At 45.6% G+C, this 27,528-nt stretch overlaps 1 protein-coding gene across 3 annotated transcripts in view; it reads right to left on the bottom strand.

Moving 5' to 3' along the window:
* fmr1 (fragile X messenger ribonucleoprotein 1) overlaps positions 1 to 27,165 on the bottom strand; it is a 59,358-nt gene extending 32,193 nt beyond the window's left edge. The window contains exons 1-7 of one of the 3 annotated variants that reach the window (XM_055643995.1): positions 26,766 to 27,165; positions 17,173 to 17,225; positions 13,959 to 14,052; positions 9,062 to 9,133; positions 7,872 to 8,020; positions 7,652 to 7,745; positions 7,433 to 7,549 (exon numbers count right to left, since the gene is read on the bottom strand). In XM_055643995.1, coding sequence (XP_055499970.1) covers positions 7,433 to 7,549; positions 7,652 to 7,745; positions 7,872 to 8,020; positions 9,062 to 9,133; positions 13,959 to 14,052; positions 17,173 to 17,225; positions 26,766 to 26,816 — 630 coding nt within the window. In that variant the 5' untranslated portion in view covers positions 26,817 to 27,165. The remainder of the gene's footprint in view (positions 1 to 7,432; positions 7,550 to 7,651; positions 7,746 to 7,871; positions 8,021 to 9,061; positions 9,134 to 13,958; positions 14,053 to 17,172; positions 17,226 to 26,765) is intronic. The other 2 variants (XM_055643994.1, XM_055643992.1) reach the window with 2 other exon arrangements.
* Between the last annotated feature and the right edge of the window lie 363 nt (positions 27,166 to 27,528).

The raw sequence follows: 27,528 nt of genomic DNA, 5'->3' as shown, positions 1-27,528 counted from the left end.
ATAGTATTAATGGAGACAGCAAATACACTGTGATACTTGGCAAATCTTAAAAGAACACATACTTTTAACTGAAGTGAGCTGTCATCAGTGGAAAAGGAATGATTTACATTTTGAACACATTTGCTCACTACAAATTGCAAATCAAATTAAGCCCTTTTACCCACAGGTTAACTCTACATAATGCATATATATTCCATGAGTAACACTCAGTGAATATTCTGCGGGTCAGGAAACATGATAAACAAGGAAGGAAAAAAATAAGAATAGGAGATAAATTCAGCTAGAAATACATAGACTGATGGGAAAGCTCTTTATAGATATTTGAAAAAGATAAAAAGTGCTGGAGTCACTCAGCTGGTCAGGCAGCTTCTCGAGAGCACATGGATAGACGCCAGTTTGGGTCAGGACCTTTCTTCAGAATGATAGGTCCCCACCTGCGCCTATCCATTCCCATCACAGATAGCAATACACACTGATTACCTCTAGCATTTTGTGTTTTTACTCAAGATTCCAGCAGTTCCTTATGTCTTCAGTTGATATGGTCTGGGGAGTTACCAATGGAAAACGGTGAAAGAACACGATCAACCTTCACGATAGAGGGTACAATTAATACATGAGAAATAGATGGAAAATGAGAAATGAAAGGAAGGGAGGAAACTGGAAAATTGCTGGAAGCTGGAAACTAGGGGGCCTGATGGACTTCATACTAAGATATCAAAAGAAATGGCTAGCTGCATTTATGATGGGATTGCTTTTACCTTCCAGATAGAATGCAAGTAGCAGTAAGCTAGGGTAAACACAAAATGCTGGAGTAACTCAGCGGGTGAGACAGCATCTCTGGAGAGAAGGAATAGATGACGTTTTGGGTCGAGACACTTCTTCAGACTGATGTAAGTAGTAAGCTAGTTAGCCGACCATCTATTTATAGGGAAAATGTTAGAAGCTATTCTTAATAAACTTGGTAGCAGAGCATTTACAATGATTTTAGGTAACCATACAAAGTCAAAAATTTTTAATGAAAATAAAATTATGCTAAACCAATTTTTGTTTTGGAGTTATTTTAAAAGGTAGTTTATGTACTGTTCTTAGTTTTGCAAAAAGCATTTGATGAATGCTGCCTCAAACACTGCTGCAGAAAATAAAAGCTCATGGTATAAAAGGCAACATGCTGGCACGAAAAGAAGACTGAATGGCCAATAAGGAAACAGAGTAAGCATTAATAGGCATTTAACTGGTTGGCAAAACGTAATGAGTAATGTGCCCCAAGGATCATTGCTTGGCCCCAACTTCTTTCAATTTATGTAAATAAGTTGGATGAAAGGTGGGAAATTCAATTGTGAACTCAACATCCCTTTGAATACAAAGGGATACAAATATATTAAACAAGTGAGCAATGATATGGAAAATAGAGGGAAATGCAGTCAAATATGAAATCATCCAAAGGATGGAATGAGTGCACCAGTATATATCTTAAGTATCTGAACTTGGACCTGAACCAACAACTTCTGATTCAATGGGAGAGTGTATCACTGACTAAATTACTTGGTCAAATTGAATTTACTTTCATATGAACTAGAGCTGCAATTAAAATCTTATTTGCAGTTGTTTTACAAGCACAGAATCAGACAACACCACATAACATAAATTATACAAGACAGCAAAAAGAAAGACTCACAAAAGCAAGATAATAGTGGAAAAACACAAGTAGAAAAGAAATCCATGGGAGTGTAATAGGTGGTCCACAGTATTCTGTGCTGGGGTAGGATTAAGGTTGTGCAGGTCAGTTCAAGAACTTGATGATTGCAGAAAGTAGCTGTTCCTGAACCTGATGGGGTGGGACAGGAGAGCAGTGGAGATAGTCAACAGCTTCAAATTCCTAAGCGTGCATATATATAAAGATCAGTTCTGGCACAGCAATTTGTGCTATCACAAAGAAAGGTCAACAACACCTCTACCTCCTCAGAAGATTGCGATTTTGATGTCACTCAATACTCAAACTTCTATAAGTGTACAGCAGAGAGGATACGAATTGGTTGCATCATAGACTGGTTATGTAACTCAAATGCCCAGGAACGTAGGAGGCTGCAAAATGGTCGACATTCCAGACAAACCAGTCTGAAGAAGGGTACCAACCCAGAACATCACCCATCCCTTTTCTCCAGAGATGCTGCTTGACCCGCTGAGTTACTCCAGAATTTTGTGTCTATCTTTTGAAAGGTAGATATTACCAGGTCCATCACAGAATCTGACCTCCTCACAATCAATGGGATCTAGTGGAGGCACGGCTCCAAAAAGACAGCTAACATCAAAGACCTATATCACCCTTGCCATGCACCCTCGAGAGAAGGTGCAGCAGTTCTGAAAGCTGTGACCACCATATACAAGAACAGTTTCATCCCAGCAACCATCAGGCTCTTGGACACTGCACAGCACTAACCATTAAAGGGCCTGTCCCACGATGCAAGTTTACCCAAATGCAGTAAGTTCATGAAACTCGTGAAGTTTTTTACAACAGTGTGAAATATTTCTAAGAGTAAAAAAATACTCGTGATGAAGCTGATTTTTTTTAAAACTCGGGAGAGCTCTTGGGTAAACTCGCATCGAGGGACAGGCCCTTAAGTCAGCAACTATGATGTAGTATGGAGAAACAAAGAACTGTAGATGCTGGTTTGGCACTGCAACGTAGCAGCTCTACCAACTGTGCCACTTTGCTCCTTTTTTGTTGACCTGTTCTGGCAATAGGCAAGTTGGTGACTTGTTGTGGCGATAGCAGATCCAGGCCATTTCTGAGGCTGGAGTTGATTTGCCAAAACCTCTTGGAGCCCTTCCCCTAAAGATTATCCTACCTTTCCAAACAAATGCTTTATTTCATTTGTCAGTCATTTGAGGTCCTAACAAACTCATATTTGAATCCCTTTAGGTGGTTTTATGGACAGTGAAGAGTGTTATCAAAAATAAGCACGTAAATGAATTGGGGAAATGGGCCAAAGAATAGCAGATAGAATTTAACACTTGACAAGTGCAAGGTGTTGCATTATGATAAGTTAAATCAGGACAGGTCTTACAGTAAATGGTGGTGCCCGGGACAGTATTATAGAACAGAGACACCCAAGGGTGGAGGTACATGAATTATTTGAAAGTGGCAATGAATATAGACATGGTGAAGGGAACGATTGGCATACTGCATTCACTGATAAAAGCATTGATCATAGGAATTGAAACGGTTTCAATCATTGGTGAGACTACTCTTGGAGGATTGTGTGCAACTCTGGTCACCCAGCCATAGGAAGGAAGTTATTACGCTGGAAAGAGTGCAGAAAAGATTTACAGGGATGTTATCGGGACTGGATGGCTGGAATGATAATACATTTTTTTTTCTTGGAGCATAAGACATTGAAGGGTGACCTTATAGAGGGAAATAAATTAATGATGGTCAGTCTTTTCCCCCTGAGATAGGGGTAAAAAACTAGAAGGCAAAGATTTGAAGTGAGAGGATAAAGATTTAAAAAGGGGCAAATCTTTCCACACAGGGCATAGTGGGTATGTGGAATGAGCAGCCAAAGGAAGTGGTAGATGTAGACACAATTACAATGTATAAAAGAGATGTGGACAACTACATGGATGGCAAAGTTTGAAAGGGATATTGGATAAACTCAGGCAGACTCTAGCTTAGATAGACTTCTTGTTTAGTGTGGAGAGTTGTTCCATGCTGAATAACTATGATTCTACAACGATAACGATGTAAACAGCAAAGATAATCAGTGATGATGTACTTAAGGATATAATGGATGTGTTCTCTAAGAAATCAGACATTATTCATTTTATTTGGTCAGTTGAAATTACCCTAAAACCATCTGTTTAGTTGTACCATCCTTAGAACTATAAAACTCTGATCTTGGATGTGTGTGTGCGCGCGTCTGTCTGTGTCTGCTTGTGTGTGCGCGTGTGTCTGTCTGTCTGTGTGTCTGTCGGTGTGCCTGTGTCTGCGTGAGTGTCAGTCTGTGTGCGTGTCTGGGTCTATATATATATATATATATTTGTTTGTGTACGATCACATCTACTCAAAGAAACACACTAACGGTAACATTTTAATATTCCGGTAGAGATATTTATCCCGTGAAATCAAAAATGGCCTTATCTGAAAATTTCATGCATTATTTCTCGAGTTATTTATGAAAATGTTCACAAATCTCAAATAACTTAGAAAATAAAGGAGATGGTTTCGCTGATGACGTCACAATGAATCTGCCGGCCTGACGCTGCTTGCGCTGCGAGTGACATCACCCGTTCTGTCTTCTGTACTTCTTGGCTTCTTAACTTTCACTTCTTTAAATTTGTTACTTAGCATTTTTAAACTCCCTCTGGGAGAGGCAGTCTATGGAAACTATGTCGACCGCAGAGACTTGGGGAATCGTGACGCATTTTCCTCGCTGGTGATCCCGATCCCACCTGGCGATATCTGGCCATCACGTGGGACGACCTCCTCTCCATCTCCTCCTACCGAATGTCTGCCACGCGAGTGGGTGGGCGGGCTTCCCCTCGCGGATGCCACGATCGGCCGGCCCTCTGATGCTCTTGACCGTCCTCAGATCGAGTTCATGTCAGCCACAGCCTCGCTCAGGCCCGTCGCCTGGTGGGGAGGATGCTGCTCTACAACCTGGGTAGGTGCTGCATCAACCCCCTTCCCGGGGGAGGTAGAGGAGAGGGGGGGGGGGGGGGGAGAGAGGAGAGAGAGAGAGAGAGAGAGAGAGAGAGAGAGGAGAGGAGAGAGGGAGAGAGAGAGAGGGAGGGGGAGAGAGAGAGAGAGAGGGGGAGGAGAGAGAGAGAGGGGGAGGGAGAGGGGGGAGGGAGGGAGGAGAGAGAGGGGGAGAGAGGGAAGGAGAAAGAAGAGGAGGAAGGGAGGGAGGAGACGGAGAGAGGGAGGGATAGAGAGAGGGAGAAGGGCAGAGAGAGGGAGGGAGAGAAAGACAGGGAGGGGGAGAGAGGGAAGGAGATAGAGGGGGAAAGGGGGGAGAGAGAGAGAGAGGAGGGGGAGAGAGAAGGGGAAGGAGAGAGAGAGGGGGGAGGAGAGAAGGAGAGAGTGGAGAGAGGAGAGGGGAGGAGAGAGAGAAGGGGAGGGGGAGAGGGAGAGAGAGGAGAGAGAGAGGGGGGAGAGAGAGGGATGCGGGAAAGGGAGAGAGGAGAGAGAGAGAGAGAGAGAGGGGAGAGAGAGAGAGAGGGGAGAGAGAGAGAGGAGAGAGAGAGAGAGAGAGAGAGGAGGAGAGATGGAAAGAGAGGGGAGAGGGAGGGAGAGAGAGAGAGGGGGGGGAGAAGAGAGAGAGATAGGGAGGAGGAGAGAGAGGGAGGAGGAGAGAGAGGAGGGGGGGAGAGAGAAGGGGGGAGGGAGAGAGAGAGAAGGGGAGAGGAGAGAGAGGGAGGGGAAGAGAAAGAGAGAGGGGTAGATAGGGGAGAGAGAGGGGGGGGAGAGAGAGAGAGAGGGGGGGAGGAGAGAGAGAGGAGGGGGGAGAGAGAGAAGGGGGGGGGGAGGAGAGAGAAGGGGGGAGAGGAGAGAGAGAGGGAGGAGAGGAGAGAGAAGAGGGAGGAGAGAGAAGAAGGGGGGGGGAGAGAGAGAGGGGAGGGGGGGAGGGATGAGGGAGAGAGAGAGGGGGAGGAGGGAGAGGGAGAGAGAAGGGGGAGGGAGAGAGAAGGGAGGGGAGGAGGGAGAGGAGAGGGAGAGGGGGGAGAGAGAGAGGGAGAGAGGGTGGGAGGAGAGGGAGGGAGGGAGAGGCGAGAGAGGGGGAGAGAGAGTTGGGAGAGGAGAGGAGAAGATGGAGAGGGAGAGGAAGAGGGAGAGAGAGAGGGAGAGGGAGAGGGGGAGAGAGAGGGAGAGAGGGGAGAGAGAGAGAGAGAGAGAGGGAGAGAGAGAGAGGGAGAGAGAGACAGAGGAGACGAGTTGAGGAGACTAGAGGGGTGAAAGAGGAGTAGGGAGAGAGAGGGAGAGAGAGAGGGGGAGAGAGGAGAGGAGAGGGAGAGAGAGAGAGAGGGGGGAGAGAGCAGACCCGTAGGGTCCTGTTTCCCAACGCGCGTTTGCAGGAGAGAGAGAGGGGGGAGAGAGAGGGGAGAGGAGAAGGAGAGAGAGAGAGGGGAGGAGGAGGGAGGGGGAGGGGAGGAGGAGAGAGGAGGAGAGGAGAGGAGAGAGGGGGGGAGAGAGAGAGGGAGAGAGAGAGGGGGAGAGAGAGAGAGAGGGGGAGAGGGAGAGGGGGGGAGAGAGAGGGGAGGGAGGGAGAGAGAGGGGGGGGGGGGGGGAGAAGGAGGGGGAGCGAGAGAGGGCGGGAGAGAGGGGGAGGTAGAGGGAGGAAGGGACGGAGGAGGGGGGGGAGAGAGAGAGGAGGGGGGGGGGAGAGGGAGGGGAGAAGAGAAGGAGGGAGAGAGAGGAGAGGGGAGGAGAGAGGAGAGAGGAGGAGGGGGAGGGAGAGGGGGGGGGAGAGAGAGAGAGAGAAGGAGAGAGAGGGAGAGAAGGAGAGAGAGAGAGAGAGGGGGGAGAGGGAGAGAGAGGAGAGAGGAGAGGTGGGAGAGGGAGAGAGGGAGAGAGAGGGAGAGGGAGGGAGGGCGAGAGAGAGAGAGAGAGAGAGGGGGGGAGAGAGAGAGAGAGAGAGGGAAAAAGAGAGAGAGAAGAGGGGGGAGAGAGAGGGAGGGGAGGGGGGGAGGGAAGGGGGAGAGAGGGGAGAGAGAGAGGAGGGTGAGCGAGAAGGAGAGAGAAGGGGGGAGAGAGAGAAGGGGGGAGAGAGAGAGGGGGGAGAGAGAGAGAGAGGGGGGAGGGGGGGGAGGGGGAGGCGAGGGGAGAGAGGGGGGGAGAGAGAGGGAGGGGGAGAGAGAGAGAGAGAGAGAGAGAGAGAGAGAGGGGGGAGGGGGGGAGAGGGAGGAGAGAGAGCAGAGAGAGGGAGAGAGAAGGGGGGAGGGGGGGGGAGAGAGAAGGGGGAGAGGAGGGGGAAAGAGAGAAGGGGAGAGAGGAGGGGAGAGAAGGGGGGGGGCTCGCTCGGGTACACGCCCACCCGCAGCCTCGCTCAGGCCTGGCGCCTAGTGGGGAGGATGCTGCTCTACGACCTGGGTAGGTGCTGCCTCTACCCCCTCCTTCTTGTTACCTCCATTTTTTTGATAGGTAGTTTGAAACCACTCACGTCACTGGGCTAATTTGTTGTTTAAGAAGGAAGTGCAGATGCTGGAAAAACGAAGGTAGATAAAAATGCTGGAGAAACTCAGCGGGTGAGGCAGCATCTATGGAGTGAAGGAAATCGGCGACGTTTCGGGTCGAGACCCTTCTTCAGACGTTTGTTGTGTACTTTTTTGTTTCCCATATGGCAGCCTTTCACAGAAAATTTCCTGATGAACTTTGTCCCCCACTTTGGATTGTCAAAGAAAGTACATTGAGAAATGCTGATCCACTTCAACGTACCTCCAGTTGCTTGCTCGCCTCCTCATTCCTCAACATCAGAGTCAACTTTGTCCGAATGCTTCTGAAATGCATGTCACTCAGCATGCTTGCTCGCTTTGCTGTCATTTCATTTGTGGACTGCGTTTAGTAAAAGAAAGTGGAGTTAAGATCAAAGTGCTCCAATAAACCTCAACAGTTAGGATATTTTAAAAGCACAAAGGAAGAAAGAGCCAAACATACCAACACAACTAGTTGATTGCTTTCCGAATCAAAGTACACGCAATAAGCACCAATGGCCTTTTTAAAATCCTTGTGTGCAGATTCATTGGCACATCTAGAAATACATAATTGGAAATCCAGAAAGACTGTTAAATGCATCAAAGATTTTTTTAAATGTGCAACAGAATCGAGAATTAATAACGGTTGTGAAATTCTTACTTAGCGTGATAAATTTACTTACGCTCGTCTCAGGTCATCAGGAACATCAAGTTTTATTTTGTGAAACGTGCTTTTTGTCGCAGGTTTATTAGGGTTGATGGGTCTTAGTCTTTCAACTGTGACAATTTCATTGAATGTTGCATCACAAACAGCATACTCTATAACATAAAACTGAATAACAATTTTCATGAGAAAAAAGATACTTGAAATGTATGCTTTACTTTCACTTAATGCACTCAAATCATATTTTTCAATCAGAAATTTCCACATTGATATTGCACATCACAATGGTATGCTTGTTACTGTTTGGTAAAAACCACAGGTTTATATTTTGAATGCACTTAGTACAATGTGTATCAGCCAACCCACACCTCAACAGTCTATAAAGAGCGTGATAAGAATTGATCAGCAGCAACATCAAAACTTAATTCACGTGTTTACTTTGAGAAGTAAATTTCTACCTATATTTTTGCCACTTTAAGTGAAATTCAAATTCCGAATTAAAATGAGATCTTATTAAACTGTTTTCAAGGTCAGTAAATCGATGGTATGTGCATGTGTGTGTGTATACACTGAACCTCTTTTTATTATATTGTTTACAGAGAACTATGTTTACATATTCTATTGTGCTGCTGCAAGTAAGAATATAATTTAGTTCTGTTTGGGATATATGACAAAAACACTTGACTCTTGAAGTCTGATAACTGTGCCATTTTTGCACACTTGAAAAATAGCTTGATTTAAAATTAATTGTCATTAAATGGTCACCATTAACTAGCCTCAATTATTATCATGTTGCTATGTAGCTTTTGTTATATACCTATTCACTGAATGTGCTGCCTGGTGGAAACCTAGATAACATAACGTTGCAGGAAGTAGTTCCCGGCAAAACAATCCTATTAATGTTACAAACTTACATGAGATCACTTTCCTTCCTCTCTCACCCTGTAACATTAATTGGATATCATTATATGATTCTATAAGCAAATGTGTAGGGTGAGAACAAGTTTATTCAAGATAAGAAAAGCAATTAAGATAACTTAGAACACACTTATCTACAAATAATTTAAAATGCAGTATCCTCAAATTGCTGTCTTTGTTGATTTTTTTTCCACAGCAACTTAAAAAAATTAAACCAGACCATAAATTAGTAGTATTGAATTACTATAAACCAAAATACAACTTGAATTTATAAACAAATAAATAGCTTACTTCACCCTTCATCATTCTAACTTTTGCCAACCACCAGCCGCAAGGTTCCTTTTCATTAGCTCGAGAATAAACCTAGGAAATATGAAATAACAACTTTTAGATGGAAAAATTCAGTAAAGCACAAATACGAGTAATCATGATGGATTTATTTTTTTTATTGGTAATAAATTCAGCAACTGGATGTCTTTCCTTAATTAGGCTGCGATTCAAATGCCTCATTCACTTAATTAAATTGGCAGTCTGTACATTCTGGACACTTTCTGTTCTATATAAAACACCTTTAGACAGCTTTACTTTACATGATTTTAAGTACTCTTAAACACTATTGAAAAGTTACCAATACAATGAAGAAAAGTCCACGCTCAAGTTGCTTGTTTATGGTAATTAAGCCAATCTATTTTACAGCCCGCAAGATGATTCCAGAGTTCTGACTTGCACATTTAGCTGAAATCACCTCTTCGAATTGTGCCCAAATCCACATATCAAATAAATATGGTAGCCTAAGTTATATACTGAACTACTAACTCAAGAGGCTCTAAATTAAAATTCCACCAAAGTGTGTAACTTATTCAAAATATTTAGCTATAAATCATACACTTTATAGGGCCATGGGGCAAACTGGATAGTGAGATTAAGCATGATAAGTTAAAATGTGTCAACTAATCTCCTTCCATGTTTTATGATTCCATGACCTAGTAATGGAAAACTATCTGCACATGGCATTAGATCACTTACAAACTCAAAATTGACAGTTCTTCAAAAGAAAAGTACATGGGACTCATTTATCCATACACAGATGTAGAAATTTAAACATTGAATGGTATAATCCCCATGCCACGCAGGTTAAAGTAATTATTTGCAATGTCAAGAGTTTTATTACACGTCCAATTTATCAATTGAAGCTGATAAATAGAAGTTTCCAGTGTTTAGAAGTAAAAAGAAAAAACACAATTTTCTCTATCATTTAACCTCATTTTTTTCCCCCAGGCAATAAATACACTGGTCTTTACACAAGGCAATGCATAGTGATTAATCCCCAGTAAACAGATTTCAAACCATGCACTCCTCCAAGACTGCAACAGAATAAGACACTTTCTGCATAGCACAAACTCAGTTTCAGCAAAACATTTTACAATCTCTCATTGCTGTAAAAGTAAAGTGCTCATAAATCCTTGAAACTGAGCGGAGCAAATCAAAGTAACTTCTTTATAATGAAAAGAAAACTGGTGACATAAAAAACTTTTGTGCACAAAAAAACAAGATTGTGACATGTGCCAGAAAGGAATCGAACTTTTTATTTCACTTGTACAAAGTGGAATGGTGATATGGTTTAACCTGGGAGCAAGGGAGTTGGCTCTTCACCCAGAACTGAACAACTGATCTGTTGCAGCAGGCAAACTTCAGAGATCAGAAAGGAAAACTGCCAGAAGTTATCAATATAAGAAACTCTTCAGCATAGATAAAATGACAAATCATATAAACTATGTATTCAGATGTCAGTTCGGTCATTTGCACCATTAGAGCAAAAAATAAACAGCAAAAACATATAAAGCTAGTCATGGAACTAGAGCCCCGTCCTCACAACGCATGATTGCTGGGGGCCTGCGGTGTCACATACACACACAATGAGGGGGAAGAGGAGGGGGGGGGGAAAGGAGAGGGAGGGGGGGGGGGGAGAAGAGGAGGGGGGGGGGGGAGAAAGAGGAGGAGGGGGAGAAAAGAGGAGGAGGGGGGGGAGGGGAAGGAGGAGAGGGGGGGAGGGGGTGAGAGGGGGGGGGGGGGGGAAAGGGGGGGGGGGGAAGGGGAGGGGAGGGGGTGGGGGGGAGAGGAGGGGGGGGGGGAGGGGTGGGAGGGAGGGGGGGGGGGGGGTGGGGGGGGGGGGGGGAGAGGGAGGGGGGGGGGGGGGGGGGGAGAGGGGGGGGAGGGAGAGAGGGGGGGAGAGAGGGGGGGTGGAGAGAGGGAGAAAGAGGTGGGAGAGAGGGGATGGGGAGGGAGAGAGGGGGAAGAGGAGGAGAGGGGGAAGAGGAGGAGGGGGGAGAGGAGGAGGAGGGGGAGGAAGAGAGAGAGGAGAGGGGGAAGAGGAGGAGAGGGGGAGAGGAGGAGGGGGGGGAGAGGAGGAGGAGGGAGCCGGAGGGGAGGAGAGAGGGGGGGGGAGAGGAGGAGGGGGGGGAGAGGAGGAGGGGGGGGGAGAGAGGGGGGGGGAGGAAGAGGGGGGAGGGAGAGAGGGGGAGGAAGGAGGGGGGGAGGAGAGGGGGGGGGGGGGGGGGGAAGAGGGGGAGGGGGGGGGGGAGGGAGGAGGGGGGGGGAGAGGGGAGAGGGGGCAGAGGAGGGGGAGGAGGGAAGAGGAGGAGGGGGGGGAGGAGGGGGGGGGGGGGGGGGGGGGGGGGGAAGAGGGAGGGGGGGGGGGAGGCGAGGGGGGGGGGAAGGAGAGAGGAGGGGGGGGGCAGAGGAGGAGGGGGGGGGAAGAGGAGGGGGGGGGAGGGAGGAGGAGGGGGGGGAAGAGGAGGGGGGGGGGGGAAGAGGAGGGGGGGGGGGAAGAGGAGGGGGGGGGGGAAGAGGGGGGGGGGGAGGGGGGGGAGGGGGGGGGGAGGGGGGGGGAGGAGGGGGGGGGGAGAAGAGGAGGGAGGGGGAGAGGAGGGGGGGGGGGCGCGGGACACACATGGGCCGGTGGCTGGAAATCGGATCGGGGGACCGGGATCTGAAGGACGATGCTCCGGGGGAGCGAAGGGCAGACACCCCGCAAACATGGAGCACATGACGGGGAGTGAGGGGGGGGGGGGAGAGGAGGGGGGGGAAGAGGAGGGGGGGGGAAGAGGGGGGGGGGAGAGAAGAGGGGGGGAAGAAGAGGGGGGGGAAGAGGAGGGGGGGGAAGAGGAGGGGGGGGAAGAGGAGGGGGGGGGGGGGGAAGAGGAGGGGGGGGAAGAGGAGGGGGGGGGAGAAGGAGGAGGGGGGGAGAGAGAGGAGGGGGGGGGGGGGAGGAGAGGGGGGGAGGAGGGGGTGAGGAGGAGGAGGAGAAGAGGAGGGGGGGGAAGGAGGGGGGAGGGGGGGGGTGGGAGAAAAGGGGGGGGAGGGGGGAAGAGGGGGGGGGGGGGGGGAGGAGGGGGGGGGGGGGGGGAGGGGGGGGGGAAGAGGGGGGAGAGGAATAAGGGGAAGATGAGGAGGGGGAGAGGAAGAGGGGGGAGATGGGGGAGGGGGGGGGGGGAAGAGGGGGAGGGGGGGGGGGGGAAGGGGGGGAGAAGAGGGGAGGGGGAGAGGGAAAGAGGAGGGGGGGGAGGGAGGAGGAGGGAAGGAGGGGGGGGGGGGGGGGAAGAGGAGGGGGGGAGAGGAGGAGGGGGGGGAGGGGGGACGGAAGAGGGAGGGGGGGGGGAGGAGGGGGGGGGGGGGGGGGGGGGGGGGTGGAGGGAGGGGGGGGAAGAGGAGGGGAGGGGAAGAGAGGGGGGGGGGGGAGGAGGGGCGGGGAGAGGGAGGGGGGGGAAGAGGAGGGGGGGGGAAGAGGAGGGGGGGGAAGAGGAGGGGGGGGGAGAGGAAGGGGGGGGAAAGAGGGAAGAGGAAGGGGGGGGAAGAGGAAGGGGGGGGAAGGGAAGGGGGGGAAGAGGAAGGGGGGGGAAGAGGAGGGGGGGGGGGGAAGAGGAGGGGGGAAGAGGGGGGGGGAGAGGAGGGGGGGGGAAGAGGGGGGGGGGGGGGGGGGGGGGGGGGGGGGGGGGGGGGGGGGGGGGAGAGGGGGGGGGGGGAGAGAGAGGGGGGGGGGAAGGGGGGGGGGGGGGGGGGGGGAAGAGGAGGGGGCCCAGCAGCGGGCGTCAACCAAAGGACTGCGAGTTCGGCGGCTTCAATCCAGAGTCCGGGTTCGGGATTGAGATTAAAAAGGTTGGGAACCCCCCTGCTCTACGGCTTTCACTGGCAGCTCTCTCCATGTACCCACCACAGTGTGAAAAGCTACTCCTCGGGTTCCACTCAAATCTTTCCTTTCATCTTAAACACATGCCCTATGCCTTTAGAATCTCTCACTGGCGGAAAGACATGCCTAGTTCACTTTATCTATGATCCTCATGATCCTGTATACATCTAAGGCCATTCCTTGGCCTCTCATGCTCCAGGGGAAAAAGACACAGCATATAAAAACCTCTCATTTATCGCCCCAGATCAGATAACATACTTGATAATCGTTTTTGCTCCCATTGGAGTTTAATGTCTTCCTTTTTATAGCAGTGACCAGAACAGCACATAGTAATCCAAATGTGGCCTTGCCAACATCTTGTACAGCTGTAACATGACTTCCTAACATGTCCCAATTGACCTTTTTAGACGGTATTGACACTTATGTGGCATGTGTAACATCATGCATCGTTTTACCCTCACACAACATCTCAATCCCAAACTCAATTCCCCGACTGATGAAGAAAAAGGCGCTAAAAATATTCTGTCCGGCTGTATTGCCACCTTCATGTAACTTTAAACCTGGACCCTTGGGTCAGTTCTATAACACTCCCTAGGGCCTGCCAACTTACAATGGGACCCTGTGATACACCACTTATTACAGGCCTCCAGCATGAAAAACAACCCTCTACCACAACTCCGCTTCCTACATGTTTTGTGACAGTATACATCGGTTCCAGCAACTTAACAACACAATTACATTTTTTGAATTTTGAAATTTCGAATAAGATTACTCAAGCTTAAACAATAAAATGTATTAAATTAGGTGGTCAGGCCCTTAAACAGATTAAGCATTTTATATTTCCTTTCTTTTGGTTAAACAGGTGTGGAAAGATAAACAAAATGAACTTTTCAGGTGAATCACATTTCATTATAATAAAGTAAACATCATGACAGCACCCCACAATAACCTTTAGATGCATCAACACCATACCACACATTATCTTCATAAATAATCACATACCTCAACATCATCACCTTCGTTAATATCTTTGTGATAGTCTGCTGGTGGTGGAAATCGTACATCGTGGAAAGGGATTTGTCTTTCAGGTTGCCAGCTGAAATAAGAATTTGAAAGAGCTAATTATGAGACTTACACATTTGTAAAAGGGACATAAACCAATATTATCCATTTGTTTAAGAAGGGCAACTGGGACAAACCAGGAAATTACAGGCCTGTGACCTTACATCGCTGTTAAATAAATTATTCTAGAAAACTTGCACAGGATTTACTCGCATTTGGACTAATTGGTAAAGTCATTGTGGCTGTGCAGATGGAGGTCTTATCTGACAATTATATAATGAGTATAATCCAACACTACTCAGTTAGTTTGGATAAGGGATGAGGAACAATTTTCATCACTGCACTGTCATTGTAAAGTGCACATTGTCAGATTTTAATAAAGGCCATTTTTATACATGTTGGTTTCACCAGGTAGAAATTACAGCTGTGTTTATACATGCCCCCCCCCCCCCCCCCATTACAGGGCACCATAATGTTTGGGACACAGAAATATAATATAAATGAAAGTAGTCATGTTTACTATTTTGTTGCATATCCTTTGCATGCAACGACTGCTTGAAGTCTGCGATTCATGGACATCACCAGTTGCTGGGTGTCTTCTCTGATGATACTCTGACAGCCATCTTTAGCTTATGCTTGTTTTGGGGGCTAGTACCCTTCAGTGTATAAAAAACATGCTCAATGGGGTTCAGATCAGGTGATTGACTTGGCCACTCAAGGATTGACCATTTTTTAGCTTTGAAAAACTCCTTTGTTGCTTTAGCAGTATGTTTGGGATCATTGTCTTGCTGAAGAATGAACTGCCTGCCAATGAGTTTAGAGGCATTTGGTTGAACTTAAGCAGATAGGTGTTTATACACTTCAGAATTCATTATGCTACTACCATCAGCAGATGAATCATCAATGAAGATAAGTGAGCCAGTACCTTCAGCAGCTTCAGTACCTTATGCCGAGGCCATAACACCCACATCATCATGTTTCACAGACAAAGTGGTATGCTTTGGATCTTGGGCAGTTCCTTCCCTCCTCTATATTTTGCTCTTGCCATCACTCGCATACAAGTTAATCTTCGTCTCATCTGGCCACAAGACCTTTGTCAAGAATTGTGGTTGCTCTTTTAAGCACTTCTTGGCAAACTGTAACCGGGCCATCCTATTTTTGTAGCTAACCAGTGGTTTGCATCTTGCAGCGTAGCCTCTGTAATTTTGTTCATGAATTCTTCTGCAGGCAGTGGTCATTGACAAATCCACACCCGACTCCTGAAGAGTGTTTCTGATCTGTCGGACATGTTTGGGGAATTTTCTTTATTAAAGAGAGAATTCTTCTGTAATCAGCTGTGGAGGTCTCCCTTGTCCTGCCAGTCCCTTTATGATTAGTAAGCTAACCAGTGCTCTCTTTCTTCTTTCTGATGTTACAGACAGTTGATTTTGGTAAGCCTACGGTTTGGCTGACGTCGCTAACAGTTTTACTCTTGCTTCTCAGTCTCATAACGGCTTATTTGACTTTCATTGGCACAACTTTGGACCGCATGTTGATAAACAGCAATAAAAGTTTACAAAGGTGATGGAAAGACTGGCCGAAAGACTAGGTGCTGAGAGCTCTCTTATACCTACATTAAGGAGGCAATTAAAAACACCTGAGCAATTACAAACATCTGTGAAGCCATGTGTCCCAATCATTATAGTACCCTGAAATGGGGATGGGGGAGACTATGTATAAACACAGCTGTAATTTCTGCATGGTGAAAACAAAATGTATAAAAATGGCCTTTAATAAAATCAGACAACGTGCACTGTAACCACATGTGATTTTTATCTATTACAAATCTCAAATTGTGGAGTACAGAGGCAAATAAATGAATGATGGGTCTGTCCCAAACATCATGGAGGGCTATGTAGACTGCTGCTTGTTAAATTAGATGATCACCCCATCTCCAGAGCTAATGACAGGACTATCAAACTTTTTTTCTGGTAGCGTTTTCCTGATAAGGAAGGGTACTTCGGTAACTTGATACCAAATTAAAAAAGATACCTCAGTTCAAAAGATACTTCGGGTCGGAACAAAAATCTAGAGATAATGATAAATTGCATAGACCACAACCAGCTCCAAGGGCATCTAAATAACTAATTGTCAGTGAGCTGTTGCCCATCAAAGAATCTTTAGATAAATAGAGGACTTCAAGTTTACACAAAGTTCATATTTGAAGGTGCTACTTAAAACGCCAGGGTGCTTTCCCACATCAACCATCAGGTTGGTTTCCACATCCCAAAGAAGTGTAGGTTTATAGGTTAATTGGCCTCTGTAAATTGACCCAAGTATGTGAGATAACATAGAACGGATGATTGATGGTCAAGTGAGCCGAAGGACCCGTTTCCATGCTGTATCATAAACTAAACTAAGAGGCTTCCCACAAGGCCCAATATGTGATCTAGTTGGAACACAGAGAAATACCATAACATGTTCTTGACCTGGACTAAATTATACCACCAATCTGAAAGCAATATAATCAAAGATGTTGCAAATCTGAAATAGAAACAGAAATGCAAGAAATACTCCTGTTGTATCCACGAAGAGTTAACATTTCAAATTGATGACTTTACACCAGAACACAGCTCTATTTTTTTTCTGATGAAGTTCATTGACCTGAAATATTTACTGTTTCTTTGAAGATGCGTTATAAAGTGCTAAGAGATTCCACTATTTATTGTTCCAGGTTTATCAAGGCTGTAATTGGTCAAAGAACATTCCTCACTCCAACCTATTTACCCCAAATCCATGGAGAAAAACAAAGCCCTTTACTGCTATCAGCAATAGTCACCAGGGGTTGGAATTATGTGCTGATACCAGTTAAGAAAAGTAATGCGATCAGCAGTGAATCAGGTACTGCTGCTGTTGAGCATTATGATTATGTGGTGAAGATTGATTCTTCGAGAAGATACTCAAAGCTGACAATGCTTCAGTACATAAAAAGTGGAAAACAGTCCAATAAACAATCAAATGTATTCTTATCCTGTAAATTACCATTACTTGTAATCTGACCAAAGAATAATAATAAAGCATTCATGCAGTTTTCATTTTGACATTTCATAAAAATTTCACATCCTTTCCAAGCAGATCTGATGTACAGGAAATATCTTACAAAACAAAGACTTACTTGTTCTCGAAAGCCACAGTCAAAGCTTCTTCATGCACATCCTTCACAAATGCCTGTAAGAGATTTAAAAATATTGAACACAAAATAAAGGGCATCGATGAAGTTTGTGCAGTTTATCATGAGGGTTACCATGATTAGTAAATATCGTTAGCGATCAAGCACCATTGCAACATTCAGATGACAGCTTAATAGTGTGTTGATTATATTAAAGTTACCCAGGAAAGAGCATAATACAAAGAGCTGGAGGGAATAGACAGGCCATGCTTTGGGTCGGGCCCTTCCTCAGATTCTGCACATTTCAATTAATCCACAGATGCTGTCTGACCCGCCGAGTTCCTCCAGCAGTTTGTGTTTTGACCAAGGTTCCAGCATCTGTTGTCTCCTAATAACCCGAGTAGATATGTACAACAGCACATACAACACTACCAAAGCATGATAAACACCCATAAGTGTGAAGAAATTCCTTTTAGTTATTCTTAAAAGCATACTTCTAAAACCACCCAATGAAAAGAGCAACTGTCAACAGCTTTATGTTCCCGGAGAAAGCCTATGCGGTCACGGGGAGAACGTACAAACTCCATAGACAGCACTCGTAGTCGGGATCAAACCAGAGTGTCTGGCGCTCCACCACTATGTGTTGTCCCGGTATGGCTTGTATGACTCTGAATCACTATTCTCAACACCCCAGATTTAGCCGTCGGCCAATTCTGACTGTGGTTCATCAAGGGGTTCTGGCTGAGGAATGTTTTTGTACGCACATGTTCATCCATTCATTTTTTTTGTAAATGAAGTCAGTGACAAATGTGGCTTATTTATTTAAACTGCTGAGAAATCTTTGAACATGGCCTCATCCAAAGCAGTCTCATAACCACTCCTCTGACTCCCCATACCAGCTCTTCATAGTCCTCTTTGTTAGTGCTGCACTCTTCAGTGTTATGTGCCCAGCATCTTTATCAACTCTTATGTCCGGTACATGGCATGGCCACTAGATTCTTGAAAAAGCACTCCATTTGCAACTCCATCATGAGGTAATTAGGCGGAAAGAGAAAATGCTTCAGGCTGCTCCGAAAGTCTTCTTGAAGAAAATGCAACGTCATCACCAAAACCACACAATGGAATAACAGCATCTGGAAAGGCCGTGAACAACACTGCTTTCTACCATGGGATCACATGGAGGCAGAGGGCAGACAGCATAACTTCGGCAACGACACACTTACCCCATCAAGTACATGTGGCACAGTCTACAGATCCCACGTAATCAGCTCAGAATTCAAATCTGACACAAAACAAGTGTCATTAACCCCCAAGATCATGCCTCAGAAGGAAGATGATGCTGAACACTTCTTGCCTAAATGGATAACTATCCAATTTACAAAAGACAGGGCAGCATGGACACGCTAAGTGTTAGGATTAAGAATAAATCCTCAATAGTTTTGGTGGGGCGGATGACGTGTAAAAGCCTTGGAGTATTGTAAGAACCATTTAGCTTCCAGCCACTTAACAAATGTTAGAACTTTGATTGATATAACCATTGATAAGGTGCAAATTTTACACCATTCTGCATTCATCTAGTTTTTTGATTTGTATGCACTTTAGAAAAGTTTTTGATAAGGTAGACCATTACAGAAAGTTAATACGCAAGGGATCTGTAGCTTGGTGGCAAAGTGGCTCTAGAATTGGTAGGGTGACAGAAAGCAGAGAATTTTTGTGTTTTTCCTGACATGAAAAACTCTAACGTGTGGTGTACTACATGGATCTGTGCTACATTTAGTTTTCGTTTTTTGAGATAGCGTGGAAACAGCGACCATGGCTCACCAAGTCCACGCCAACCACAATCACCCGTACAACTAAGTCTGAAGAAGGGTTTCGGCCCGAAACGTTGCCTATCTCCTTCGCTCCATAGATGCTGCTGCACCCGCTGAGTTTCTCCAGCATTTGTGTGTACACCCGTACAACTAGTTCTATCCTAGACACTGGGGACAATTTACAGAAGCCAATTAACCTACAAACCAGGACATCTTTGGAATTTGTTGCTAGTGAGATATATAAACAATTGAATGAGGGTGTAGTATGTAGGAAGTAGTATGACATTATGTAGACAACACAAAAATCGGTTTAATTTAGATAGCGAAGAAGGTTGTCTAACACAGCAAGACACAAATCAGCTGGAAAGTTGGGAAGAGTTTTGACAGGTGGAAGTTAATCCAGACAAAGGTTGAGATAATGCACCCAAGAAGAGCAATTTCTGGTAGGAGACACTGAGTACATGGCATTGAGCATGGAAACAAGTCCATGACTCCCTGAAAGTGGCGGCATAGGTGGATAGGGTAATGTAAAAAACATTTAATATTTTGGTTTGGCCTTATAGTTTAAGAATTGGGATGCCATGATGTAATTGTACAAAATGTTGCTAATACCACACTATTATGTACTGTTCTGGTTGTCACAATAGAGGAAGGATAATTCAGTTGGTCAGGCAGCATCTCTGGAGAAAAGGAATAGTTGACGTTTCGGGTGGAGAGGGGAGAAATTTAAAGGAGATCTGCAGGATAGGTTTTCTACAGCACGTGGTGAATACCTGGAATGAGCCACCAGAGGCCACCAGAGTCAGATACAATTACAAAAGTTTAAAAGGTACATGGATTGGAAAGGCATACAGGGTTACAGTTCTAATAGAGGAAAAGCAATTAGTGTAGGAAGGCATTACATGTGAAATGGATGAGGAGTGTTGAAAGAGCCTGTGGCTATGCTGTAGGCTTTTATCATTCTTCACATGAATCTTTGGAAAAATGTAAATGTAAATGCCAGTTAATAGTTTCAGAAAACGTGGAAGGATAATTTACATGTAGCAAAAATAAAAACATATAAATAGCAATACCTAAAAAAACTTGAGCAACTCAATGGTCAGGCAGCATCCCTGGAGAACATGGATTGCTGACGTTTCGGGTCGGGACCCTTCTTTGATTGAGGTGGGTTAGCTCTCTCTCCATCCATCCCTCCAACATCCCCCAATCATCCATCCAACATCAAAGCATGATATCCAGGGATGTTGTCTGACCTGCTCTATTTATTCTAGTACTTTGTGCCTTTAAATTTTTTTTAAAAAATCAGCATCTGCAGTTTCTTGTTCCTGCAAAACTTTAAGTGGATATCAAGGTATGATTTATTGGATTTGATTTATAAGAAAAAGAAATATGCTGTAAGTCTTGAAATCGAAAATTTGACCAAAGAAAAGTCACAAACAGTAAAAAGACTAGATGGAAGATACACCAAAATCTATTTCTTCACTATTTGATTCTGCAAAATTAGTGAAAAATGGGAATTCAGCATAAATTTGGCAAAAAAGCATGAAAAAAAATATTTTGCACCAATGAAACTCAATCAAGCATTTGATATTCCAATCTTAAGCCAGAATATTCAGAATAGCCAACCAAGATTGCACTGAACAAACTAATTATATTGATTACCAAGCTGCAAAGTAAATTTGATTTCCAAAAATGGCAGAAATGTTTTCCAGATCAAATCCCATGTCACAGGGTCAAATGGCTGATTCAACAATATGACTACCATAATTTGCTCTTCCATTTTATCAGAAGTAAAGGTTTTGTTGCACAGAAGTCACTCCACCATGAGCCAGAATCCAGTTGACCTAAAGACAATGAGTACAAATTTCACCATGGCAGATAGAAAATTTAAAAATTTGAGTAATTTTTATAAATCCAAGATCGTAAAAAGGTAATAAAATGATGGGAACAATGAAGCTACTGAAATGGAGACAAAAATAATTTAATATACTTCAGGGAAAAATTTGATATTCTTAATCATTCAGACTAATAAAATTAGCAGTTTGACTTTCCAGTGCTTCTTCAGTTTAGACTTAGGAGGTACTACGCAGAAACAGGTCCTTCAGCCCACTAGGTATGCGCCGACAAGCGATCACCCCATACACTAGCACTATCATACACACTAGGGACAATTTGAAGAAGCCAATTAACCTATAAACCTGTACATCTTTGGAGCATGGGAAGAAACCAGAGCACCTGGAGAAAACCCATGCGGGTGCTACAAATTCCGAATAGCCAGCATCCGTAGTCAGGATCAAACATGGGTCTCTGGCACTGTAAGGCATCAACTCTATCGCTGCATCACTGTGTCACCCCTTTGGGGCATCTGGGGTGAGGGCAATAAATGTTAGCATATCCTGTAATTAAATAAATATCAGTGCCAGAGTAAGCATATCTAAATTCATATTTTCATTGTACAGGCAACCCTCCGCATTACTGAGGCTCTTTTCCCAGAAAATGGTCCGTTTAGAACGCAATTTTCTGTATTGCGAGGTAGTGTCACCTGAGCGTGTCAAGAAACAAGGTTGAAAAACGAAATTTTAATTTATTTGTTTATAAGAAAAATCTGTGAGTAAATTTTATCCTGCATTTCAAATTTTTTGGTAATGATTTTTGAGTTCCGCATGGGCCAATTCTCATTACCTTACACACCCAACGATCAACAGATAATCTGGCCAGCAGGAAATAGAAATCAGAACAATAAGGAAGGCTCATCCATATCAAAGGGGGACAAAATGGTCCTTGCCTTTGTGCTGTAATGCATCATAGTGATACGTCCAAATAGTCAGCAAAGAGAATAGCCAATTTGTAGGTTTGCTGGACAATAGTGGCGAGTTATTGGCCAATATTAATTCATCCAGCAAATCCCAATAAAAGGAAAATTGTTTCACTCTTAAAAATAATCCCAGCTCGATTTTCATTGTCATACATCAGATTTTCACATGCACTTTTCTAACCTCATCTACTGCATTCGGCACTCCTGATGTGGCTTCCTTTACATCAGGGAGACCAAGCGTAGATTAGGCAACCTTATCGCCATATATTTGCACTCGGTCGAACAAGACTTTTTGGATCTTCAAGTTGTTGACCATTTTAACTTCCATTTTCATACTGGCCTTTCTGTCCTGGACCTCCTCCTCCTCCACTGTCAGAGTAAGGCCACACACAGACTGGAGGAACAGCACCTCGCGTTCTGTGGGGTAGTTACAGCTTAATGGTACGAACATTGAATTCCCCAATTTTGGGTAACTAACTGACAAACATCCCACTTTTTCCTCACCCCTCATTCTCCTTCCACCAGTTCCGCATCTTTTATCCTTATCTTCTTATCTTACACATTGTGTATTTTCATCTCTGACCTTTGTCTGAAGAAGGGTTTCGGCCCGAAAAGTCGCCTATTTCCTTCGCTCCATAGATGCTGCTGCACCCACTGAGTTTCTCCAGCATTTTTGTGTACCTTCGATCTTCCAGCATCTGCAGTTCCTTCTTGAACACTTTGTCCCACCATTTGTCAATCAAAAGCACTTCTCACCCGTATCCACCCATCACTTGCCAGACTGTCTCGCCATCTTTCCTCCAGCTTTCTCCCCATCCCCCACAATCAGTCTGAAGAAGGGTCCTGACCCGAAACGTTGCCTATCCATGTTCTCGATATATGCAACCTGACCCACTGCATTACTCCAGCACTTATGTTTTATGTATTTTTTGTAAATCAGCGTCTGCAGTTCCTTATGTCTATATTTCACAAGTGTCATCATTTGAAGTGATATTACGGTTGGACAATTGGTACTAAACCTGGTCCACTAGTCTCATTCTTATGATTGCCCATAATGCAATGTACTCAAAAGTTCAAATAGACCTCAAGCACTTCAACAGCCGATAAATTAACCCAAAGTTTCAAAATGGGCCCCCTTTACACCGAGCAAAGAACAATATTTTTTCTACACAGCATATTGTTGTCATCTGGAACACAATTCCCAAGAGGACAGTGAAAGCAGATTCTGAGTAATTTTCCAACGGGAATTGGATAAGTAAGGAGTGAAAATTAGTTGGGTAGTAAAGATTAAAAAAATAAGCAAGATGGTGGGGCTGGCTGGGTAGCTCTACCAGAGAGGCATGATGGACAAAATGCCTTTGTATGCTGCAAGATCTTTTGAAACACTGAACAACATTGGCAGCAGACAAAAGCAAACCGTGCAGCACTTTAATGTTTAAAAGGCAACAACAGAAGACATTTCAAAATTTGTCTGAACAAGGTTCCAAATATATCCTCCCATGAAAAGCTACAAATTAACTGAAAACAATGATAAATTAAATGGAAGAAACATTCCAGTTTTCATACAATGTCTAGATACTTCTGCGTTTGCTTTCATTCTTTATCTTATCAATGGTCCAACTTAGTATCCAATTCTATTTCAGTGTTCTGCTTTTCTGTTAACTCATAGCTGCTTCTCTATGAAAATTCTGAACACAGCTTTCCTATCTCTTTTCATTCAGTACTAAACTGATCAGCTATTGCTCCAACAGCTTTGCATGTCCACTGTTTTGGTATTAGTAATTTTATGTGTATTTCAATTTTTTGAAGTAGAGCATGCAAGCATTTCCACGTGCAATGTTTTTATACAAGCTAAAAGGAAGTTGCATTGACATGATGCTGTTCAAAATCCTAGGGTGTCTCACAACACTTCACAGCCAATAAATAACTTTCAAAGATTGTTTTTCAGCTAGCAATTTCCACACAGCAAGGTGCCACAAATAATAAGGGAGATAAAGTAGATAACCTGTTGGTTGAGAACGGAATATTGTTCAAGGTACGAGAAGAACTCCCTGTTCTTCGAATAATGCAATGGGAACTTGTACAACAATCTGAATAAACAGACAGACCTTGATTTAGCACTTCATCCAAAAAGAGAACATCTCCAACATTGTACATTACCATCACAACACTGAAAAAAAAAACTTGTCTGTAACAAAAGTGAAAGTAACCCATTAACACGAGTTCACAAATATTGACACTTGTCCAAATAAAAGTCAGGCTAGATTATCAAAAGCTTGACTAGCAACAAGTTAAGGAACATCAGAAGGAAAAATGGAAAAACAAGAACAGAATTGAGAAAATTAGTTCAACCTTGGCAGCTGAAGGCACAGCAAATTTGGAATTATTTCAACGTGACCCTGACACCAGTCAACTCTTCCGGACCCCACCCCATTCTGTAGCTCTGCAACTCCTTGGTTCGCTCATTCCTCCCAACCAACCTGCTCCATTCCCGCTACTTTCCTAGCAACTGCAGGTGATTCAACACCTGTTCCTGCACCATCTTATTACCATCCAGGGATCCCAGCAGCTTTTCCAGGTAGGTCAGAAGTTCATGTGCAATTTTCCAACCTCGTGTATTGCATTCAGTACTCCCAATGTGGTCTCCCGTTACATTGGTGAGATCAAGCACAGAGGCAAAAGTTGTGCCGAACACTTGGCCTGCTGGATTTCCTGGTTGCCAACCATTTTAACTCCCCTTCCCATTTTAACCTTTCAACCGAAGCCACATATAAACTGGAGAAATAGCAACTCACATTCCGATTAGGTAGCTTACAACACAATGGTATAAATATTGAATTTTCCAATTTAACAGAAAACTAACATGGTTATTTGTGCCTTGACAGTAAAGAGTATCCAAAATAAATGTCAATTTACAGTAGACTCAAGGCCTCCACATTGTTATTAGTAATAAGTTTGTCAAATAAAACTAAGTTAATTCCACTTGGGCTCCATAACAATGCATTGAATCATGGTGATTAAAGTAGGAACCGCACTTATGATCAATCACCTTGCTTGGAACAGAGGCAAACGCTAGGCCAACAATCCAAGAATGGGCGTAATAGAAAAAAATAATAAACACTACTTAACACACTGAATTGCACAACCAATAAATATCTCCCCCCACACCAATATACCTCCCACCCCACCTCCCAATATTTATTTGAAGGCAACTATACAAATGCACAGGAATTTAAACTACAACTGATGTTCTACAATGCTGAGAACTATATCCCGAACAGGTATGCAAAACTTTTTTTACCAAAACCAAAAAGATTTTTACTGCACTTTGGCACATGTGACAATAACAAATCTAATGGTAAAGTTTAAGCACAATAAAATGCCATTAAAATGATTACAGGAATCCCGTTCCACTGCTGAAAATTCATCAACCCGAGACATTATCTCTCTTCAGATGCTGTCTGACTTGCCAAGCATTTCCAGTGGTACTTTATTTCAGATTTCCATTATCTGCAGGATGTAACAATCTTCAATGTATGATCTCACGATATTCATCCTTCCAATATGGATTTGGAAATCCATCTTGCTTTAATAAATGTTTGTACATCTCTTTATAAAACCTCTCAGAATCTGTTCAAAGTAAACACCAGTTTGCGATGCCGTAATATCCTCTGAACTAAATTTCAGACACCACCAATTAACAGGATAAGGAAAAATAAGTTCACTGTCATTGTTTGGTCACTTTTTGCGATCTAAAATCACAAATCTTGAAACTTGGATAGGAGGCTGCCAGCAGCTTCCCGGACGCCATGCGTCTTTCCCAGATTCGGGCGCAGATGGCCAGCGTCTGCCAAGACAGCCAGCGGCGCTCCCCTACCAACAAGACGTGAAGACACCCCTCCTCCCCCGGTGACTTACAGACGGCGAGAATCCCTCAACAAGACAGTCAGAGTCCATGTCCCGCCCAACACACGCAGAGGGCCAGCAACGTCCACCCGAAGCACAAACGGCCACCACCTTGAGGTGATGGCTGGACGCCCTGCCCGAGATGTGCAGACATCCGCCGCCTTCACCCCGAGACACGCAGATGGCCGGCAGCCCCCCCGAGAAGCACGGACGGCTGGACGTCCTGCACAAGCTGCACTGACAGCAGTTGTCTGGACGGTCAGTTTCCCTGTGCCCCCCCCCCCCCCAAGACATGCAGATGAGCGGTTCCAGACAGCCAGTGTCCGCCCGAGACAAGCAGGCGATTATAGATGTAAAAATTCATGACGATGTATAGATAGGATGAACGAGTAGACTCTTTTACCCAGGGATGGGGGAATAAAGAACTAGCAGACATAGGTTTAAGGTGAGGGGGAAAATAATTAATAGGAACCTGAGAGTCAACATTTTTCAGAGGGTTGTGGGTGTATGGAACGAGCCTGCTGGAGGAGGTAGTTGAGGCAGGTATTATAACATCATTTAATAGACTTTAGACTGATACATGGATAGGATGGGTTTAGAGAGATATGGTCCAAACGCAGGCAGGTAGGACTAATGCAGATGGGACATGTTGGTCAGCGTGGGCGAGTTGGGCCGAAGTGCCTGTTGCCACGCTGTCGAACTCCCCGCGACACACAAACAATGAGCATCTCCAAGACGTTCAGACAATGAAGAGGCGCCTGGGAACGGAGTGTAAATACAAAGGGGACGGGATCTTGGTCGGCAGCCAGCGGGGCGAAGAGTAGCCACAACACGGGGGAGAGTGATCCCCATTGCCCAGGGCAGGGCCTTCGTGTGAGGGGGCGGAGGAGGTGTAGGGGTAGACAAGAAGGAGCCGAGGGCCCAGCCTGACCGCCCACCGAGCCCAACGTATCCGCCCGGCGGTCCGGCCGCAGCAGAGGGCGGAAGGGGGAGGAGGAAGATGGTAGAGACGGCGGGAGGGGATGAGATGGGAAGGGGAGCGAGGGGGCAGCGACCGGCGCGCTTACCTTGTAGAAGGCTCCGTTCGAGCCGCGCACCTCCACCATCAGATCCTCCATCTTGGCCGCGCCAGGTGCAGTCTGGGAGCCGCGCGGGCGCGCCCCCGACAACGCTGCTTCCGACCGACGCGCGCTCCAGCTCCACTGTGGAGGGGAAGGGGGGGCGAGCGCGCCCCCGATCTGTCCAACGCCCCACACACGAGAGCGCGCTCCCTTCTCCCCGCCGGCGATCCGCGCGCTCTCGCACGGCGACCGTTGGTCGTTGGTCGCGTGTGCGCGAGCCTTCTTTTAAAAATCGGGGTTGGGTTTTTCTTTTGACGCTCGTCAAAAAAAAAAAAAAATTCGCCACTCCTCCCCTCCTCCTCTTCCTCCTCCTCCTGCCGGGTAAGATATTTCTTTTTTGGCCGTGCGAGCGATAAGAAGAAATAATAAATACATAAAATCTATTCCCTCAGGCTCCCAAATGGCGCGCGTTGCTGCCGGCCCGCCAGAGGTGATTGACTGCCGGTCGGACCAATGTGAGGCGCCAACACGGTGAAGATGGGCCGGGCCTCCGCCGGCAGGGTGAGAGGCGGCCGCGGGTTGGCTGGCAGGCCGGTCGGTTGCCATGGCGGCGGGGCGTGGCCAATAGGGAGTTGGTCCCCGGAGCGGGGCCGTTGCCGCTCAGTCTGAGGCGAGGAGCAGCTGGGAGCGGAGCTTGCTACGCGATGTGAGTCTCCACACCTCACACAGAAAACATATTCACTTAGCGATTAAAAGAAGGGTCTCGACC

The sequence above is a fragment of the Leucoraja erinacea genome, chromosome 12 (assembly GCF_028641065.1).
Source record: "Leucoraja erinacea ecotype New England chromosome 12, Leri_hhj_1, whole genome shotgun sequence".
Classification (NCBI taxonomy): domain Eukaryota; kingdom Metazoa; phylum Chordata; class Chondrichthyes; order Rajiformes; family Rajidae; genus Leucoraja; species Leucoraja erinaceus.
Note: the sequence above shows the minus strand (reverse complement) of the source record. Positions and strands in the feature narration are given on the sequence as shown.